The sequence below is a fragment of the Lepidochelys kempii genome, chromosome 1 (assembly GCF_965140265.1).
Source record: "Lepidochelys kempii isolate rLepKem1 chromosome 1, rLepKem1.hap2, whole genome shotgun sequence".
NCBI lineage: Eukaryota > Metazoa > Chordata > Testudines > Cheloniidae > Lepidochelys > Lepidochelys kempii.
The window spans coordinates 215,733,460-215,754,039 of record NC_133256.1 but is presented as its reverse complement, the minus strand read 5'-3'; the positions used below and the strand labels follow the sequence as shown (position 1 = coordinate 215,754,039).

At 48.4% G+C, this 20,580-nt stretch overlaps 1 protein-coding gene across 2 annotated transcripts in view; it reads right to left on the bottom strand.

The window, feature by feature from the left end:
- LOC140898790 (alpha-2-macroglobulin-like) overlaps nucleotides 1–20,580 on the bottom strand; it is a 57,982-nt gene that overhangs the window by 22,048 nt on the left and 15,354 nt on the right. Inside the window, exons 8-25 of one of the 2 annotated variants that reach the window (XM_073313187.1) lie at nucleotides 19,963–20,086; nucleotides 18,873–18,987; nucleotides 18,583–18,692; nucleotides 17,946–18,107; nucleotides 17,331–17,558; nucleotides 16,886–16,949; nucleotides 15,768–15,910; nucleotides 15,207–15,356; nucleotides 14,543–14,713; nucleotides 13,488–13,575; nucleotides 11,296–11,419; nucleotides 10,412–10,640; nucleotides 9,118–9,244; nucleotides 8,322–8,443; nucleotides 4,107–4,158; nucleotides 3,423–3,506; nucleotides 2,757–2,933; nucleotides 259–343 (exon numbers count right to left, since the gene is read on the bottom strand). In XM_073313187.1, the coding sequence (XP_073169288.1) occupies nucleotides 259–343; nucleotides 2,757–2,933; nucleotides 3,423–3,506; nucleotides 4,107–4,158; nucleotides 8,322–8,443; nucleotides 9,118–9,244; nucleotides 10,412–10,640; nucleotides 11,296–11,419; nucleotides 13,488–13,575; nucleotides 14,543–14,713; nucleotides 15,207–15,356; nucleotides 15,768–15,910; nucleotides 16,886–16,949; nucleotides 17,331–17,558; nucleotides 17,946–18,107; nucleotides 18,583–18,692; nucleotides 18,873–18,987; nucleotides 19,963–20,086 (2,355 nt within the window). The remainder of the gene's footprint in view (nucleotides 1–258; nucleotides 344–2,756; nucleotides 2,934–3,422; nucleotides 3,507–4,106; nucleotides 4,159–8,321; nucleotides 8,444–9,117; nucleotides 9,245–10,411; nucleotides 10,641–11,295; nucleotides 11,420–13,487; nucleotides 13,576–14,542; nucleotides 14,714–15,206; nucleotides 15,357–15,767; nucleotides 15,911–16,885; nucleotides 16,950–17,330; nucleotides 17,559–17,945; nucleotides 18,108–18,582; nucleotides 18,693–18,872; nucleotides 18,988–19,962; nucleotides 20,087–20,580) is intronic. The other variant, XM_073313198.1, reaches the window with a different exon arrangement.

Sequence of the window (20,580 nt, the reverse complement as noted above, 5' to 3'; positions counted from 1 at the left end):
CCCCAGGCTGCTCTAACCTGAGCTGAGCAGGGAATGAGGAGGCTGTAAATGGTTATTAATCCAAAATCAAAGGCCTCTACCACATAAACTAAAGGAGATCTCCCTTCCCTACCACCTCTCATAGTTGTCTTATCCCACATCATCAGCTCTAGAGCTCCTCCCCTCTCCTCTGCACCTTCATGATCAGCACCTGTTAACAATGGGCAAGCACCAGGTTATATCGAGAAGGGAAAGAATTCAGCAGCACTGAAATCTTACCAGGTGTTTCCTGATTGCCCATGTTGTGGCCCAAATGTGCTGTAAGAGCCGTCCAGGTGTTTGTACTTCAGCTGTGTCTGGTAACCTGAAAGGGAGAATGAAGTTGTCTTTTACTGCAATAAAGACCAGCTGTAGATGTCAGCCAGGAAAAGAGAATTTTCAGCCCTGTCTACACACAAACATTCTGCTTGAATTATACCAGTAGTGTTAAAATGCAGCGAATCCCCCTGTGTGGATGTAGTTATGATAGCATAAAAATGCTAATACCATTAGAGCTTGTTCCCAGATGAGAAGGGGGTAGAACTGCATCCACACTACGGGTTGTACTAATTTAATTATTTTGGCAAAATATCACCTCCTAACTGAAATAGTTACACTGGTACAAAGCTGGGTTTAGATCAAGTCTGAGACCCAGAAGCAGGTCCGATGTAGAGTACACAAGCCAGGCAGGCCTCCCATTCCTAAAAATACCCTCAGTCTCTCAGCAGAGAAGCCTTGGTCTTCTATTAGGTATTAAATGAAGGTAAAGGCAACAGGGTTATGATGTGCATCTACTAGCCACCTTATACCAGGTTCAAGGATCCCTTTGCAGCACCTAAAATAAATGGGAAGACTGTCTCTGAAAGATTGCTGAATCTCATTAAAAACAGGGTGGAGCAGAAATGGAGAATGAGGAATAATCAAAGGTGTGACCCAAAGTGGGGCTGTTCTGAAAAGTGACTATGTGGAAAGGGCCCCTTTTCACTCAGCAGCTCTGCCCTGCATGTGTTCAGAGTCATGGCTACTGGCTTTACTGGCAAAGGTCATGTCCACATTAGGAATAAAGGAGCATTACCAACATTGCTAGCTATCATGTGTTTAAATCCTAACACAGACAAGATATGTGTAGTTTCACACGTTAGCTGGTCGAGTTAACCTTAGCGAGGAGCCTAGAGTTTACCTTGATCAACTAACATGTATTAAAACTACAAGTCGGCTAAATGTGTTACAAACAGACAAATCTCCACTAGTGAAAACAAGGCTTAAACCCAGATGTCATAAACATACAGCAAAGGGCAGTATAAAATCCCTCCTTTACCCGTAAAGGGTTAAGAAGCTCAGCTAACCTGGTTGGCACCTGATCAAAAGGACCAATAAGGGGAGAAGGTTCAAATCTGTGGGGGAAGGTTTTTGTTTTGGGCTTTTGTTGTTCTCTCCAGAGATAAAGAGAGAAACCAAGCAAGTAATCCAGCTCCTACAGAATGATACATCCAAAATTACAGAAATTGTAAGTAATAGCAAGGAAATGCATTAGAGTATCTTTTGTTTTAGCTTGTGAATTTTCCCTATGCTAAGAGGAAGGTTTCTTCCTGTTTTTTTGTAACTTAAAAATTTTGCCTAGAGGGGAATCCTCTGTGTTTTAAATCTTATTACCCTGTAAAATTATTTTCCATCCTGATTTTACAGAGGCATTTCTTTTACTTTTTCTCCTTATAATAAAAGTTCTGTTTTTAAGAATCTGTCCTAAAAACCCAAGGGTCTGGTCTGTGCTCGCCTTGTTTATGCTCAAGCCTTCCCAGGAAAGGGAGTGAAGGGACTTGGGGGGACATTTTGGGGAAACAGGAACTCCAAGTGGTCCTTTTCCTAAATCTTTTTCTAACTCACTTGGTGGTGGCAGTGATACCGATCCAAGGACGGGAAGAATTTGTGCCTTGGGGAAGTTTTTAACCTAAGCTGGTAGAGATAAGCTAGGGGGTCTTTCATGAGGGTCCCCACATCTGTACCCTAGAGTTCAGAGTAGGGAGGGAACCCTGACACCAGGTTTTGCTCCATTTACTGCTGCCAGAGCTGCAGAACCAACCCAGCTCTTCTTCTCTGCCTTGCACGTCATCAGCAGAAATGCACCCAGTGCACCCTGTGCAGTTCACCCAGTGCAGTGCAGTACCCAGGCTGTGTCATTCAGTCATTCATCCACTTGGACCCATCTTCTCCCATCGAGCACTTCCAGAGAGTAGAGTTCTCTACATTCCTAGATGTCACCCTAGATCTAAGCATGCTACTGTGCTCTGGCACCCCCTGTTGGGAAGTGATCTATTGTAACACCAACCATTAAAGGAGTAACTCCTCAGCGTAGCTCCTGGGAAAGGGAACCGCTTTCCTCTGGTGCGGAGGGGGTGGGAGGTGTCAGAGGCCCTGGTTCAAAGGTGTGTGTGTGATGAGGGGTCAGCTGTGACAGTGCTGCCAATACACTGGTGGCTAGGAAAGGCTTATAGGCCACCTGGGAAGCCGAGTCTGGTTTGCTGGGGTAAGAGTGAATTACCACTGGGCTACACACTGGGGAGCAATGGGATGACAGGGCTGAGAAGGTTCAAGTGGGTTCCCCCCGAGAGACAGGTGGTCCCCTCAGTCCATCCATCCTTCCCAGTGGAAGCATTATCTGAGCAAGGCGGACACAAAAAGCTCCCAGCACGACCTTGGAAGGGAGTAAGTGAAGAAATAAAAGCCCCGTCCCTCCTCACCGCTGACTAAGTATCCGACAGCCTTGGATTTGGTCTCCTCGCTCAGCTGCCCCGTCTTATTCAGATAGTCCAGGACGTAGATGTTGGGGGCAAACAGGACCATGTTCTGCTCCCCGCAGCCGAAGGGCATCTGGAGAAGCTGCTGCAGGTTCTGCATGGCTGTGCCCAGGATATCGCCTGGGGATGGAGACACAGGGAGTCAGTGTGGCCCAGCCGCCTGCCTGCGGAGGCAGAGTGCACCGCAGAGCAAGGATGCTAATGTGAGACATCCGTAACAGGCTTGTGAGATCACAGGCAATAGGAGGGAAAGAGAGACACACACACAACCCAGAGAAAGGAGGAGACAGAGAAATATGCTCTGAGAGAGAAGGGACACATGAAAGGCAAAGTGAAGGGCGTGCTGCTGGAAGGACAGATGGGAGCACTAGGCTGGATGAATAGCTAGAGACGTGGGCCCAGAGGCAGAGGTGGGGGGAAGGAGAGAGAAAAAGGGGTGAAGTGCTAGCAAGAGACTACAGCAGTGGGCAGCTGGGGGATAAGTGGAGGGGCTGTGATGGGTACACAAAGGGGTGAGGAGTGGAACGGGTAGAGAGACCAGAACCGTCAGGAAGGGGGAGAGAACGGCAGCAGCACCCCCAGCTGGGCTCCTCGGACTGCCTCACTTACCCAGCACTGAGAAATAGGCTCTGGCCGAGCCCTGCACCACGTTCTCTGGGAGCTTCAGGGGCATTAGCTGCGGCGCTGTTTTTCCTAGGGAAAAGTGACATAGATGGGCTTGTAGTAAAATCCCCCCCTGTGTAGCAGTGAGCAGACCCCAGCACAGGAGCTAGGATACTGCCCCTGCTGCTGTCTTTCCCCTGGCACTGCACAGGGGCTCCCTGCCTTTAGCAGCTCCATTCCTCCATAGTTTTATAGTGAACCCATCTCCAACTCCCCTCTCAGGAGTGGATCCCCTCTCCTGCCACCCCAGCCCTCCACATGGAGCGAGGTGTCACCAGCTGGCGAGACACGGGAACTGTAGTCTCCAGCTCTTTCTCTGGCACCTTCCAGTTTGTAATTTCACTCCATGGAATCACAGAGTGAGAGAAGGGGAAAGCCCCATTAAATCTCATCTAGCCCATCTTCCCAGCACCCGGGTCAGGAACGTTCCCTAAGACCTACGCTTCCAGCCCTTCCCTTGGGCGCCATTCTAGACCTTCAGTGTTAGGAAATGTTTCCTCGTTATCCAGCTGGAGGTGTCCCACTTTCTTCAGTCCCATATTACTGCTTCTCGTTATCTCTTCCCCTCGGACACCCGAGGTTTCCACCCTTCCCTTTGCAGAGGCAAGTCAGGAGGGGTGGGGCTCTTACCAGCTGCACAGAGCAGGAAGTTGTAGGTCGTTTCCTTCTCAAGCCCTTCAGGCTTTGGGTTGGGGAGGAAAAGGGAAGGGGAAGGAAAATGAGAAAGGTGAGAACCTGCAGAGACATTGAGCACCCGGTGGCAGAAACATCTGGGCAGGGGTGATGGGGAGAGATGGGGAGAGGGGAAAATGCTGGGGAGAAGAAAGAAAGAAAGAAAGAAAGAAAGAAAGAAAGAAAGAAAGAAAAGGAAGTGAATCAGAGAAAGAGGGAGACTTGCAAATTCTCATGTAATAATAATTCTCATAAAGCCAGCAGATAATAGTTGGAAATCAGCTACTAAGAAGTTATTGCCTCCTCACTCCCAAGGGGAGGATATTGCAGTGATCTACCATGGGTGATTAGTTGCTGTTAGCACACTGTAAAACATGGGCTTTGCTTGTGATACAGAGAGAACTTCCAGCTTTACACCAGGTGCTGGTGCTGATGATATGCTGTGATGCTAATGAAGTGAGGTAGGGGCTCAATCCTGCCAAGTGTTTAACTTTAAGCCTGTTTGAGATCAATGGGACAACTCATGTGCCTAAAGTAAAGCAAGCTTTGCCGAGTCAGGGCCAAAGCGCTCAGTGTCATGAAATGACATATTGTAATGACTGCAGGGCCACCTAGAAATTCACCATTACACACTGTGGCCGATTAGTCCTGTAGGGCTACAGTAGGGATAGAACTCAGCTCCTCTTGCTCCAAAGGCCCAGACCCCCATGGCTTGAGCGAAGGAAGAAGCCCTGTTATTTATTGAGATGATCAGAACAGTTTTGACTAAAACTCACGAACTAAATGTTGTGAAAAAAGAGGGTTTAGTCAAATAAATTTTTGTTTTTGAAACACACCCCTCCCCCGCAATATTTTAGTCTTAGAATAGTCGGTTTTCCTCCTTTTTCCAACTTTTGCCAGGTAGTGAATAGTAGCCAAGTGTGAAAAGTGGGCTTTCCCCCTCGTTCTTCACCCACTTAGCATCCAGGTCCATCCCCGCAGCCCTGGCTCTGCTCCAGCCCTAGCGCTAGCCCAACCCAGACCTGGAGGACACTGCGCACCGGGTGCATTGCGCATCGCCCCGGCCGGCTGGAGGGAGAGGCACAGCAGTGGCAGAGCGGTGGAACGCCAGATGCATGTGCCCTGTACGCACGCAGCAGTAGGAGGAGGGCGGGCGGGGTGGCTTCGGGGTGGCAGTGGCAGAGGAGATCCCCAGAAAAGGTCAGCCTGCCGTGCCATCTCGAGGAACTGGGCCCGGCATAGGGCCGTGGGAAGGGATGGGTGCTGGGAGCTGTGTGCAGTGGAGAGCGGCATCTCCTTCCAGAGCTGTGGGCACATGTGAGACCCCTGGGGGCCCCTAGCCAGAGCATCCGTCGCCCCCCGCAAGGCCAGCCGGAGGAGATGGGACCCTGATTCCTCCTGCTCCCCCTCTCCCTCATCATTGCTCACACACACAAAGTCGGGGCCCACCCAAATGTCCCATGTTAGCTACACCACTGCTGTGCCAATGCTTAACTACCCTTATAGTTAGAAAGTTTTCCCTAATATCCCACCTAAATCTCCCTTTCAGCAATCTAAGCCAATTACTTCTTGTCCTTGGTGGATATGGAGAACAATTGATCACCGTTCTCTTTATAACACATATTATTCCTGGGGGAATTCTGCACCAAAACTTTAAAAATTCTGCATACAATATATTAAAATTCTACATATTTTATGTGTCAAAATTACGCAATTTAATCATACCCGTTTCAATTATTTTGGTAATTTATTTCAACTAAAATACAATGGATGGAGAATAGAAGTAGGGATCATTGGAGAAAATCCCCAAACCTCTTTGTCTAATAGTAATGTAGCTAGGCTTGACCCTTTATTTCTAGTTATTAGTCAACATATAACAATGTTATATGCAGCCATATGTTCATATTACATCACAGGCAACTGAAGAGCAAGTGAGGGCTGGGGAATCAAACTCATAGTTTATATTGGCTACTGACCATCTCCAGAAAGGTCAGAAGTAAACAGTTAATGGTGTACATTTTGATAGGAAAATGTTTCAGTCCAAAAATTTAGACCAGTTCTAATCACTCAAGCACCATAAGTATTTATAAGGCCATACTGTCATTTACAAATGGGCTCCTTTACACCACTCTGGCAATGTGAAGGAGCCTTAAAACTTTTACACCTGCTTTATGCTCCTGGGGGAATTCACTAAGAATGGGAACAAATAAGCAGGCAGGTTGTTACATTATGCTCTGCCTCAGGGGTCAGCCTGCCTCACACCTTCCTCCAAACACCCCAAAGCCCTGCCCCTCCATGCTGGGCCTGTCGCAATAGCAAGCCAGAGGGACCGAGTCTCTCTCATTCGTTCGCTTGCTTTCTCACCTGCCCGGGCAGTCCTCCCCGCCCCCCACCGTGCTGATTTACATCTCCTCAGGCTGCCAGGGACGGGGGAGTGACTGCACTTCCCTTTGCTTCCCCTCAGAAGTCATTTTTCTGTGGAGAACCAAAGAAAACTGCAGACAACATGGTGCAGAATTCCCCCAAGAGTAACATATTTGAAGATTTTTATCTTGTTCCCCCTCAGCCTTCTCTAGACTAAACAGGCCAAATTCTTTCAACCTTTCCATACAGATCAGGTTTTGTAAACCTCTTATAATTTTTGTTGCTGTCCTCACTCCAATTTGTTCATGTTTTTCCTAAAGTGTGGCACCCAGAACTGCCACAGGACTCATTCTTACCTTGAAGCTTACAGAGTTGTTTTTTCTGGGTTGATACAATAATGTGAATCGTACCTTTGCCTTACTGAAAAAGCGGGATGCATTTCTGTAACTCAGAGAGGAGCTGCAGTGTTAGATCACGTGTTACTGCTTACATCAAACAATTTAAAAATGATTAGTGCTTTCCTATAATGGAGAGAGGAGTGGCCACCTTCTATCATGTGATATTGCTCTGATCAGACTATGTAACAAATTATCACTACTTCCCTATTACACAGAATAGCTATGGAGGTTTATATTATGAGATATTGTTTAGGCTGGCTGGGTGTCATGTCAAAAAAAAAATATGGGAAAAGCCAGGGGTTCCTCATCACAAAATATGTAAGAGACACAAATTTATAGAAAAATATGCAAACAAATCATTGGCTCACATTACCTTGAGCATTTTTTAATTTTTTGCAACCAAATGATTTAAAATAAATAATGATAATTCACTAATCATTCACAAATGTTTTAAAATGCAGTCACTTTCCCATATTCCACTACACTGGTCACATCAGCACAAGATTTGTTACAGTTCCTGGAACTGTCCTGTTTGGGAATGGGCCGGCAAGGTTTACAAGTAGATCTGGGAGAAATTTTTTGGAAAAGCTTGTTTTTCGCAGTAAAATGAGGATTCAGATTGACAAAAACCTTTTTCACATTTGTGCTAAATTCACCAAATTGTTTTAGTTAAAAAAATCAAAACATCTTGTCTGGACATTTTCTAAACCAAATATTTAGATTTTTCAATTCAATATTACTTTTTAAAAATTTTAGTTTAATTTTATGTTGAAAAAAAGTAAAACAAGTTCAAAAAACAACAATATGATTCATGTCAGGTCATTATCAAACTTTTTGTTGGACTTAAAACTACATTTTTTGTCAGTTTGGGTTCATCAAAAAACCCTGAAACATTTGGGTTGGCCCAAAACGATTCTTTTTTTGATTTTTCAGTTGGCCAGCAAACCAAAAAATCAGTTATTCGCACAGCTCAATTTACAAGGACCACGGTCCACATTCACAGCTGGTGTAAATCCGCAGAGCTGCCTTGAATTGAATGGAGCTATGCCAGTCTACACTGCTGAGGGCTTGATCCCATGACTCGTTATAGACAAAACCGAAAAGTCATGGTTTCTGTCCCAAAAGACATGGCTGTGGCAAACCTATAACCTTTACTCATTATTTCAATCACACGGTGCAACAAGGTACCAGTATTTTCCTGTAAGGAGTGATGCAGTATTACAGTTTATATTGGCCAATGTAGAGACTTATCACTGCTTCCCTTTACAGCATTAGACAATGTCTGATCATATGAAGTCATTAAGGCTTCCCTGTAAAACCAAGAAGACCTGCAGCATTATATCAGTTGTCACGACCCAGCAGTAAGTTATCATGGCTTCTCTATTCCACAGAGACTAAACAGCCCACCTACCTCCACTAACAAATGTTTGATCACCGTGTCCCTCCGCCCTTTGTCCAGGGACTCCACTACCTCGTTCCCGCAGGGCAGATCTGTCTTCAGGGCCTCAGCGCTCACTGAGAAATTCACAGTCCCTGGAACAAAGAAGGATAAGTGTTCTGCCAGGCACTGCAGCTACAGGGGTGTCAGAGTCATTCGCTTGGCGTTGTGCTTTGCAGCACCACGGGTTACATGGAAACCTCTCTAAAGAGGGCAGAGCTCAAGTCACATGTAGTTAGCACTATAGCACAGCTCTGCAGAAGCCTTAGTTCCAACCCCTCGGCTCCAACAGCTACGCTGAATGGGGCTGGGCAAGATGGAGAGGAGGGGAGTGCAGGGGCAGGCCTTCAGATTCTCACACTCAGACCCCTGCATGGTGTCAGAGCCATCATCTTTCTTTTCCAGAAATTTCAGACCCAACCAGTCTGTCAGTCCAGGTATTTATATGGCCCTCATCGCAGTCGTGTACTGCACCTCCCATACATGGATGAATGTATTATTCCAATTTTACAGATGGGGAAACTGAGGCACCGGGACATTGACTTTCCCAAGCGCTGGACACTGAGTCTAGGTCTCCTGAGTCCAGTCCAGTGCCTCAGCCATAAGGCCAGCCTTCCTCCTTTCAGAGCAGATCAGTCCCTTCCAGAGAGGTTGGAAACGCCAGAAATCTTATCCAGAAATTTCAGTGCCATTTGGTCCCTTTCAAAGAGGTTTTGGACCCATCCATTAGTCCCTGATCCTGAGATTTTGAAGTTGCCAGGTCCCTTACCCAGAGATTTTGGGGTCACAGCCCAAGACACTGTTTTCCGTCCGTTCACACAGAGACAATAAGATTCTTCTTCCTTCTCCACAGGGGTAGCCCGGAAGTCATTAGATGAAACCAGTGAGATGCTGACCTGTCCATTGTACAGAAAGGTGCCATCAGGCAGGGAGAGAGAAGGGTTCAAGGGGGTTGTGGGTAAATGGAGATGAGACAAGGCAGGGGAGGAGAGGGGGCAGGGAGTTTGGGGGCCACAGGGATTTGGTGGGGCAGGGATTGAGGTGGGGAAAGCTGAGGGGTACCGTGGTTTGGGGAGGTGCAGGAGACTGAGAAAGGGGCAGAGAGTTGGGCGCATGGCTCTGAAGAAACAGGAGATTGCAGGGCCTGAGGGACTCAGGACCAGTTGTGGGAATAAAGACAAAATGGTGACCTCAAATTTACCACCTTGGCATGAGTCTGAGACCCCTCTGATGTCTTGTTAGGGGAGGAGGTGAAGTGCTGGCTGTGGGGGGCGGGGGGCTATCTGGGAGTAGCTGAGAGAGAACAGAATTGGGGACCATCAGTGAGCGTAGCAAAGGGCAGGAAAGGGATGGAGAAGAGGATGAGAGTGCCTTGGGGGCTCTTAACACCATAGAGCTTGTTCCCGCTTCACTTTATCTAGAATGAAACCCATTTAAATAAAAGCTGAGAGAAAAGTCACCACAATTTTGCAGGGACCCCCTTCCTGAGTCCCCTCCAGTCCCTTGTGCTGGAGCAGGAATACACTGCAGGCCAGTGGGGCTAGAGAGTCAGTGCCGTTTCCATGGATGCAACAGGCCAGTGAGTTTCCCAGCAGCTGTAGTGCAGCTGGGGGGCTTGTGTGGCATGAGGCCAAAGGCCAAGCACATAATGGATGGTGTCCATTCCAGGAAGCCGGGAGTCTCTGCTAGAGTAAGGGGTGATGCACAGTGTGTGGTCACCCCAGGTACCTTGCTTGCCATGGGGTCATGAGATAGGCACAGGAGGTCTAAGGCCAGGTGCCTTCAGCCGCACAGGAAGTTGGTCTCAGGTATATCTGCAGCTCGCAAACCTTTGTCAGCCAAACAGATTCCTTCTTTCCTAATGCCCACTCTGTACCCCAGTAGTAACACACACCTAGGAGCCAATCAGATTCCTCCTTTCCATCACCCATTTCTTACCACTGTAATAAGACAATTTGCTAGAGGCCAATCAGCTGCCTCCCCTGGATGGGAAACCATGTTGCAACTGGCCCATGTGGTCTCCTCCCTGCCCCCTGCTGAGGAAAGCTGCAAATGTCCCTTACTCTGATGCAGCGGGTCAGGTAGTTGAAGACAGTGGCCTTTAGCATGAAGGCCTCGCCGCGCACCACAGAGTAGGGCAGGGTGAGCTCCACGAAGAAGGGCTGGAAGGCTCTGAGGGACACGGTCGGGGACAGGCCAAAGCCAGTATCTCTTGAAGTGCAGAATGCATTGGCTTTCCATTCTGTGATGGTGTCGGGGATGGTCACAGCCAAATCAGCACTTCCATCAGACCTGGTGACCAAACGAGAACAAGGAGATGGGGGAAGCTTTCCTAGCTTTGGGGGAAACAACCATGTCCCGCACAGCATCCTGAATTAACCCCCTCCCCCATTTGTAACTGCAGGGTCCTTTGGGAGCACTGGGGTGTGCATGCTGGTTGGTTATTGTAGGCTCACTGCAGAGCACTTCCTCCCATCCCATCCTACATCCAGCTCTGCAGAAGAATCATCCAGGTAACAAGACAAGGGGTGGGGTTCCACGGTGAACAGAAAATCCCTCAGACACACGGCTATAGAAAAGGATGAGATGCATAGCTAATAGTGACTTCTGCACCAGAGCTGGGACCAAAAAGAAATTACACCTCCTTCCGACACACACACACACACTTAACAGGGGATTGTTAATTGAGATCCACACAATTGTCTTCCAGTTACTGAGAGGAGAAGGAGTGGCTGTGGTGTATTAGTAGAACTAGTTAACTTACTTCCTGCCTTTCCTCTACATGCCTATCCATCCCTCATGCTTGTGTCTCTCTAGTCTATCTACAACAGGTACTCCATCTTTCACAGAAGGATATAAGCACATCTCATGGTGTCTGAGCAATTTCTTCTGAGTGTCTGTGTAACCCAGTTGACTGCATTCACCACATCCCATAAACGTCACTTACCTCACTGGAACTAATTCCCAAATCCACGTCTCAGGGAAATACTTCCGGATGGTCTCCACTGGGCCATGAGTGACATCTTCCACCATGTCATCAACTGAGAGATCTTCATCATATGAGAGCCTCGCTTTAGATGTTGGAGGAGATAAGGGAGAGAAACGTGATATGTTAGACCTCATTCCTTATCATGGCACTTTGTTTCCAGTTCGTGACAGATTGGATTCTAAACGCTAGATTTGAAACCCCCTCTTTTCAAATTCAGACCCAACTTAAACCTATCTCTGCTTGCAACCACTCACTCCTTTCCCCACCCCACTCTCCCAATATCATCAACTGTCTTTTCTGAATTTCTTTAGAAGCCATTGAAAAAACATCTCTAGAGCCCTATTATGAGCTCAGCACCATCTGTTTTCTAAAGACTTCTGCACTTCTTATAAGGGTGGTATGGATGGATGAACATGTTTATTCCACCTCCACCAATCATGGCGTAGATGGGAAGCCCAGACACAATAACTGTTTTGAAGCAGCCCTCCAAGCCCTGCCTATATCCACTTCAAATGGAATTAACCTGTGGAACTCACTGCCCCAAGCTGTTATAAATGCAAATAGTTCAGTGAGTTTCACAGAAAAAAATCTTGTGTCTGTATATGACTAAGAGTAGCAGCAACACTAGTGACACCAGCTCGGATTCAGATGATCCGGGATAGCAGTTCTCATGCTTCAGCTGATATCCAGCCATAGATCAGGAAGAAATTTGCCCCACAGCACAGTGAGGTGTAATACAGAGGTGTTCCACCTTCCTCTGAAGCAGCCACCACTGGCCATTGTCTGAAGAGGGACTCTGCGCTAGAAAGATGACAGTGCTGATCCAATATAGTCAGGAGGCGGGACACTGCCATATATAGACCAGTAGTCTGATGTTCTACAGTAGGAATGGGGACATTGGATTAGAGGGTCAGTGATCTGATCTGGTTACTCTTCATTTCCACTGGAGTAACTGAGAGCATAATTAACACTAATATTTAGACATCTAATCTCAAGAGCTCTTCACAAGGCTGTGTAAGTACCATTAGTCCCCTTTTACAGATAGGAATATTAAGGCACAAAGAAGTGACATGGTTCACCCAAACTCACATAACCAAGGCAATGGCAGAGATGGGAATGAAATTCAGATTTCCTGACTCCCAATTCTAAACCCTCTCCACAAGTTCACGCGGGGTATGCCTACATTGCAGTGTAAGCCCAGTGTTATGGGAACTTGAATTAGCAGATCCTGGGTTTGTTAATCGAAGGTTTGAGTGTCTACACTCACTTGTAACCCCCGTTTAGGATTTGTTGAACCCTGGATCCCAGCTTGGGGTTCCAGCAAATAAGCATTTACACTGCATTATGTGGACCCAGGTCCGACCACCTCTATCCCAGACTTCCTAGCGCTCTCCAAAAATGTGGCCACACTAGCCCTTTGTTCATGGAGCACTGTGGGAAAACTTGACTGTTCACCAAACTTCACTGTCCCATGGACAAAGAAAGTCGACCTATGGGATGCTTTTGGCAGACCCCCAGAGCAACAGTCCAGTGGGGCTATATCTCCACTGCAAAGCAATAGGGTTTGAACCCTGGGTCCTGGCTTGACTCAGGCTCCTCCTTGCATCCCTGTGGGGTCCTGGGACCCTATGTCCAAGCCAGGAGTTTGCACGATTTGTGCATAGATAGATGAGAGTTTAGGCTACAGCCTGAGTTAAAACCTTGGGCACACATTGCAGTGTGAACATACCCACTGCCTCCCCTTTGAACTTGGCCCCCTCTCTGCTTAATTTTTCTTCTGGTGCTTGCTATAAAATGGAAATGTGGAAGTGGAAATCGTCCTGTTCCATAAATTCAACAAGATTTAGCAGCCAGTTTGTGCCAGTGCAGCACATCTACATTGGGGGGGGGGGGTGCAAGGTGCCACTGCATCAGTGTAGTTACAACAGTGCACATTTCCTTAGCTGGTGAGCAAGCAGGTGGGAATGGACCAGATTCCTATTTCAGGCCTGACTTTCTTGGATTTTGGCCAGCATAGCTGAGAACAGAGTCTGGTCCTACTGGCCTAGTTTCCATGCAGAGGAGAGGGTGAAAGGGAGGGGAGCAGGAAAAGCACCTAACAGGGGGGTATCAGCAGGGCAAAACAAAGCAGGCTCTTTTCCCGCCATTACCATATTCCATGGATACACCGGTCATTCTCTTCATGCAGAGTTTGGGCTTATGGACCTTGGTGCTGGTGAAGACTTTTAAACCCATCTCCTGTAAAAAGATAACCCAGACAGGCATATGGTAAAGTAAACCATACGTCGGGAGATAAACGTGCCGTCTGGACTGGATCGGGATGTGACGGGCTTATCACAGTGCAGGGATGGGTCACTGCAAGAGCAGATACTAAGGCCTGAGGGGTCAATGCCTGTGTGGCTGGTGGGAAGCCAAGGGCAAGGTCTATGTCAGTGAAAGGCGCCGGACCAGCGGCTGGAGACGGACGTCCTGTGTGTCCTCAGAGCAGGTTCATCAGAGGCATCAGCCATGCAAGCTTCCGCCATGCACTCAGCCCCTGCCGGCTTGCCTCAGCCCTGCCCTGGAGGGAGATCAGCCTCTCTGGCCCAGTCCATCCCCTGCCTCTCTGCTGAGATGCCTAACAAGTCATTGTCAGATGTGCTGGGGATCGGATGATTTGGGAGTGAGTCCCACCGGCAACAAACCTGAGATCCCGCAAGACACCAAACCTTCACCAGCTGGGGCTGGGTAATTACCTGGGTGCTGGCTCAGAGCAGCTCTCTGCACATGTGTGTATGTGCATGTGTGTGTGGATAAAATGGGGACTGGCACTTCACAGAGACCTACATAGATGGGAGAGAGAGCGTGTGGGACAGGATCTCTTTGACAAAATGGCTGCAGAGGCTGAGTCGCTCATTTCTGCGCTCTATTTCTTTGCCCCAGCTATTAGGACGTCTCCTTGTCATGTTTAAATTAGTGATGGGAAACCTCTGGAGTTCAGTGGTTGAGAGAGGCATTCAGTCCTCAATGCTGGGGGATTCCCATCTGGGGTTTTCTGGGCCAGGTTTAATTATTACCTTGAATGAGCTAGCTAACAAGCACCCAACTAAGTGTGCTCAGACAGCACCTATGGGATATGACAGGAGTTTGCTCCGCCAAGAACACGGTGGGGAAATCATCTGAACTAACAGCGATTTCACACACTAAAGGGAGACGTGGGCCTCACCTTGAGAACGTTGTAGGCATCCCCTTCACCGTCAGGAGAAATGGGTCCGTAGATGAATCCATTTAAAATGACGTTCTCGAGTGTCACACAAGGGTTATCATCTTCTTCCTCCAAATGGTGCCCCCGGTAATTATAACCCCTGATCTCCTTCACCGGGAGCAAATCATACACCTGCGGGTATGACATGTCTCGATGTCAGTGACCACAGGCCCAATAATAATAAACCAGCATGTGCCACCCTAGTGATCACAGACAACTTTAAGCTAACACATCTGTGCGTGCAATCCCAGTGACCAAGGGTGATCCTACAATAACAAAACCCTACAGTAACAGAGCAGAATGTCTGACTCCACGGCTCAGCACTGACTTTTCAATAATAACCCAGTGTGTGCTGACCAGTACTCACCAGCGGCCCTCCAGTAATAAATCAGTATGTGTGGTTGTGTCCTCACAAGCGGCCCCAGAACTACAAATCACTGGGTGCAGCAACAGTTTTCATGAGCGCCCTACATAGATCAAGCAGTGGGCGCAGACCTTGTGCTGACTTGGGACCCTACAATAACAGGCAGACTGCTCTGCCCTAGCTCTCACAAGTGATTCTCTGCACTTTCCAGACAAGATCATCTCTTGTGCCCATTGATCACCAGGACAGGTTGGCACTTACAGAGCTGGGCGAGAGCTCGGCTTCAGGCTTCATGAGGAGGACGCTCTTGTCCACAGCACGGACGGCGCACAGGGAGCCTGGGGAGGCTCCGAACCGGAGGTGAGTGTTGGAGGCGGGGAGGCCCTCGGCCGGTAAGAAATGCAAGTCGACCTGCAACCCCAGGAAAGGTGTTAGAGGAGCTACTTCAGCTCAGTCCTGGAACCACCTCACCCAGCTCTGCCAATGCCCCTCAACTCTGCCCTGCAGCCCCCTGCTATTCCAGTCCTGGGCTCCCCACACAGCTCTGCCAATGCCCCTCAGCCCTGACCAGTGCAATTCAAACATGACCAGCAGCGCCGCCTATACGTCAGTTCTGTTTCCACCCTCCATAATTCTGCCTATGGAAATTAGTCCTGATGTGCACTCTTCTCTCATATTCAATTGCTGATCCATGGTCAGTGTCCGATAGGTCATGGAGCCATTGAACGGTTCCTGAGTCTTCCTTGAAATTTGCCATTCCAGGTTCCACAGGTGGGCCATTGTCCATGGGGTGAATGCGAGTTATAGAAACCGGATGCTCACCTTATTGGCAAAGCAGTTTTCAATCTTGAAATGTTCGGAATTGGCGATAACTTCCCCGCTGGGTAAAGTGGTGTATACGAGTACCCGGGCCAGGGGGGCGATATCAGGCCTCACGGGGAGCCTCAGCTCAAATACCTGGATAACTGGCAAACAGAGAGGGGGGTGGCTAAGCTATAGAGAAGCAGCTCCAGGGCCACACATTTCCTTAGGCTCCCTCATGATGGCTGCAATATCAGCCACCCTGAAAAATGCGCTACCCAAGGGTAAGAGTTTTGGCACATAGTTGAGGCTTTTGACTCTTATTGCAGACACCTGGTGTGGGATACTCAGGTGAGATGGGTTTGGTGGATCTCAGCATGTCCTCTAAGTCCATGTCAGCTAGAGTCTAGCACTGTCGTCCATCAGTGCAGGATGCCCCTGCCCATGCAATAATGAAGGGGAGGAAAGAAGTGCATATTGTACAGTGGCTCTGTGCGGAGGGTTGTGCGTACAGGGTTGCAGAGGGGGTGGGATTCCACACTCCTGCTCCTAAAGGTGGAGTTTGCCCAGCCAGCCTGAATCAGTCAAACTGGGAATCCCTTGAGACTGCCATTAATGAAATGAAATCGGTCAGGGGAACTGTGTGTGTGTCAAAGGGAGAGAGAGACCATGACTAGTGAGACAAGGAGGAGAGAGAGAAAGTGAAGAGGAGAGAAGGGTGCTGTTCTCGTCACCTCCTACAGACAGAGCAACTCAGCCTCCCAGGATAGACAGAGAAAGGCGTGGGGAGAGCTCACGAGAATGGGTGGACATTTTTCAGATGATTTTTTGTTGTTGAAAAATGTAGACTCAGATCAAAGAAAACATTTCACAAATTTGTGTGAAATTCACCAAATGGTTTTGTTCAGAAAAAAAACTGGCAACAAATCAGAAAGTTTTGTTTCGACATTTCCTCAATGAAAGGTTCCATTTTTCAATTCTAAACAACTCCTCATTTATAATTTCCCTTCAATTCTATTTAAAAAAGATGAAAGCAGCACAAAAGTGAAATGGTTCACCAGCTCCCAAACAATTGTTTTTTGAGATTTCTGGTTCGGCCAGCAAACCGCAAAGTCAGTTATTCACACAGATCTACTCACGTTCTCCATCCCGCATGGGATGCACCTCGGTGCTTGCCCTCACGATGCCTCCCTTGGCCATCACCTGCCAGGAAGAAGAAACCCACCTGTTACAGAGGTCCTGGTGGGAGGTGCGGGATGCTCACGGGGGAATGCTGGGGTTGGGGGGGGTGTCTATACCGATGCCTTCCTGTGGGGAAGGAGCAGAAAATCCCGAAGAGCCATACAGAGAGTCCCAGACCCAGACTGGAGTTTATTGGGACCTCGACCAAGTCAGAAATTCTTTCTCCCAGCAGAAACCATCCACTCGCCGGCCAATTCTGCATTTCCTTCACTGGCTTTTACATGTAAATATCAAGGTCAAGTGAACCTGGCCTTGGGGCAGTTTGGTGGCCTGGGACATATATGGGTGTCTGGCCTCCAGTGCTGTGTCATGTGTACGGAAGTAGAGGTCATGAGGGCTTACCAAATAGTAAAAGACGATTTCTTTCTGCTCCCCCACGGCCTCTGGCTTCAGGATGTAGTGCACCCGGATCACCACGTTGGAGCCACAGCTTAAAGTCTGAGACATGGGCTCAATTTTGAGAAAGCTCTTACTCGGGGAGTAAAAGCGTTTTGCTCTGTGAACGACGTTACCATACACAGGGGTGACCCAGTCTGTGTCGTAACAGTTCAGTTCAGATTTATGGTTTGCCTGATAAAGAAGAACATTTTTACATCAGATCAAAAAGTGAGTAACAAGTCTACTAGCATTTCAGAAGGAAAAAGTGGGTAATTTTAAAAACATGTTCTTGGCAGATTTTTCAGTGCACAGTGCATTGATCTACATTTTCCATGCTCGTGTGGAGAGAGACAGAGATGGAGAAACAGAGGGAGAGCGACCGAGTGTGTGAAGGACAGAGAGAACAAGGGACAGAGAGAAAGAGAGCAAGACAGAGAGGAGGAGACTGAAATTCCCAGCCAACAAACTCTTTGTTTTATCTCCCGATGGGCAGAGAGATCAATAAACCCACGGACATCTCCTCTGGAACTCAGCCAGTGACACCTCCCATCCCCTAGCTCCCTGGATTCAGCCACTCACGGTGATGTGAATGGAGGTGTCTGTGAAGTTGACAGTGTCTATGGAAAACCGGACTCGGCCCTCTTCATTTGTTGTGTAGTTGGCTTTGTATTTGTTTCCCCCTATGGAAATCCGGATTGTTTCATTGGTGATTGGAGCATCGGTCCCGTCCACCAGCTTCACCTAAAGGAACAAATCCAATCTCGGTTGCTTATACCAGGTAGGGAAAGCAGTCCCCACAGTCCTAATGACCCTTTGTCCACGTTATTCCCCTGAGGCAGCTCCAGAGGGTGCTTCCTACAGAGCTGACCACGGGGCAGGTATGTGCGACCATGCTGGGTAAGTCTGAACCACCTGAGGAGGTGGTTTGTCCTCCGAGAGTGTGTGATTGGGAACATGGGAAGGACTGTGCCGGTCACACCAATGGGCCTTCTCCTCTGTATTCTGTCTCTGACAGCACCAGGGGGTCAGAGAAAGGTGCTGCAATTCCCACTAATGGCAAAGATACCACAGCATGTGTAGAGGCAGAGGGAGATGGCTCCTGTTCCCGTGGTTTGTGATCGTCCCACGTTTTCCCTTTTCCATTTGCACATTCTCATTCTCCACAGACAAACACACTCGTGTCAGGTAATTTCCTGGGCTCTCAGAGGTTCCCTACCTGCCCAGAGAAGGGGATCCCTGGTTTGTAATGAGAGTCCACCTGCTCAAAGCTGATTGTGCTCATGGTGCCTGTGATCTCACTGGAGCCTGTCCCAGTTAACTCCACCCCTGCAAGAAAACACGGCATAGAGGGGCTTGAACTAATGCACTGACCTGCAGCTCCTTCAGATGCTCCAATGCTGCCCCCCACGTTGTCCAGCTCTGCCAGTGCCCTTCAGTGCTAGCTTGCAACACCCACTGCTATCGCAGTGCGGCCCCACAGCTCCACCAGGTCAGCATGATGCATACCTGTACCCTCTTCTGTGATCTTGCCTTGCACCTCAATTTTCATCTCATAACCCTTTCGCTTGAGCTGGAATATTTTAGTCTTCACCACATTGGAGACACAGCCTCGAACGTCTGCCTGAGCCAGAGACCAAAGATGAAATTACCATGGAAATCCCTGTACAATTCAGGTCCGTGTGGAACAGGAACAGATACTCCAGCACCCAAGACATTTGCCTGCTGCTTGGTTTGTCTTAATCTCATCCTCTTACTGGCTTGATCTGGCCGGACTCCATTTCTTACTTTCTTCCTCAACAAACCAATTAAGGCATCTCTGGTCCCCAGTGACTTATCCAACAGGCAGCCCTCTCTGATGCATTTCACCATAAATTCTCCTAGTTACAAGCCTGGTTCCCTGATTGTTCAGATCACACCCCCTAGATCTGCAACTTCCCATCAGTGTGATAAATCTCCTTGTGTCTTTTATCCACCCTTGGAATCCTCTCTCTTTCTTCATGCATATTCTTGCTCTCTTCTTCCTTCTCTTGTTCTTTCTCTCTCTTTCTTCTTCTCCTCCTGTCTCTGTCTAACCTACTTCTATTTTCTCTCTCTTACTTTCTTCTCCTTCATAGTCTCCCTCTCTATCTCTTTATGGCTCTACCCCTATTCTCTCTACCTCCTTGCCCCATCTCTCTCTTTCTTCTTCCTCTTGAGTTCTCTCTCTCTTCCAGATCCCACAGTTCCCTCTTGCTTTCTCCTCTGCTCTGCTCTCCTCCCCATCTCAATCCCGTTCACAGACACAAAAACCTCTCAGGGTCTTTTCTTTCCCAGCTAGAAGAAACATCCATCCAGGGGTGAATCCTGATCTGGCTGATGTCAATTGGAGTTTTGCCACAGATTTCAATGGGGCCAGAATTTCACCCGAGGGGTTTTTCTTCATAATTTATATCCCCCAGCCCTGGCATCACCTCCTAACCAATACCTCCCTCCTGTGAGACAGAGCCCAACCCAGAACACACAATCCCAGCTGAGGTCTAACAATCCCCTTTGACAGACACAGATCACCCTCCTCAAGACAGTCACCTCCTGCCTATGGGATGGGCCTTGGACTCACTTGTCTGGTGAATTCCTCACACACAGCCTCGGCTTCTCTTCCATAGCAGTGTGACCTGGACTGGGAGAATCTCCGGCACACACGGACATTCACCAGGCCGGGGACAGGGGTCCCATAGGTGTATCTGTAACCAGAGAGGCGTTAAAGAGACACAAGGTGCTTAGACAGGGAGACAGAGTCAGGCAGAAGAGGCCTTTTGGGGCCCTTTATACCATTACCCCTGAGGACTCTGTTGCTGGTTTCCTAATGTCTATTCTCTGGAGCGCTGTCTAGTCCTGTTTTCCAATGACTCAAGGGACGGGGTTCCAGCCATTTCCCGGGGGAGATTATTCCATTACCCAGCAGGCCTCCCCATTAGGAAATGTTGCCTGATGGTCAGGCTCTTTTGCCCCTTAATCAGTTGAGTTTCCCTTCTCCCAGCTCCCTCCCATTTGGCCACACCTTTCTGGTACGGAAGAGCCCAGACCTGCGGACAGTATTCCAGGTGCAGTCTCCTCAGAGCTGTGGGGCCCAGAGCTGAACACTGTCTTCCAGGTGGGGTCGCACTTTAAGGCTGTATAGAGAGGGATTATCATCTCCTGTCAACGCTATACAAGTGTCTGAAGGAGGCATCACCAA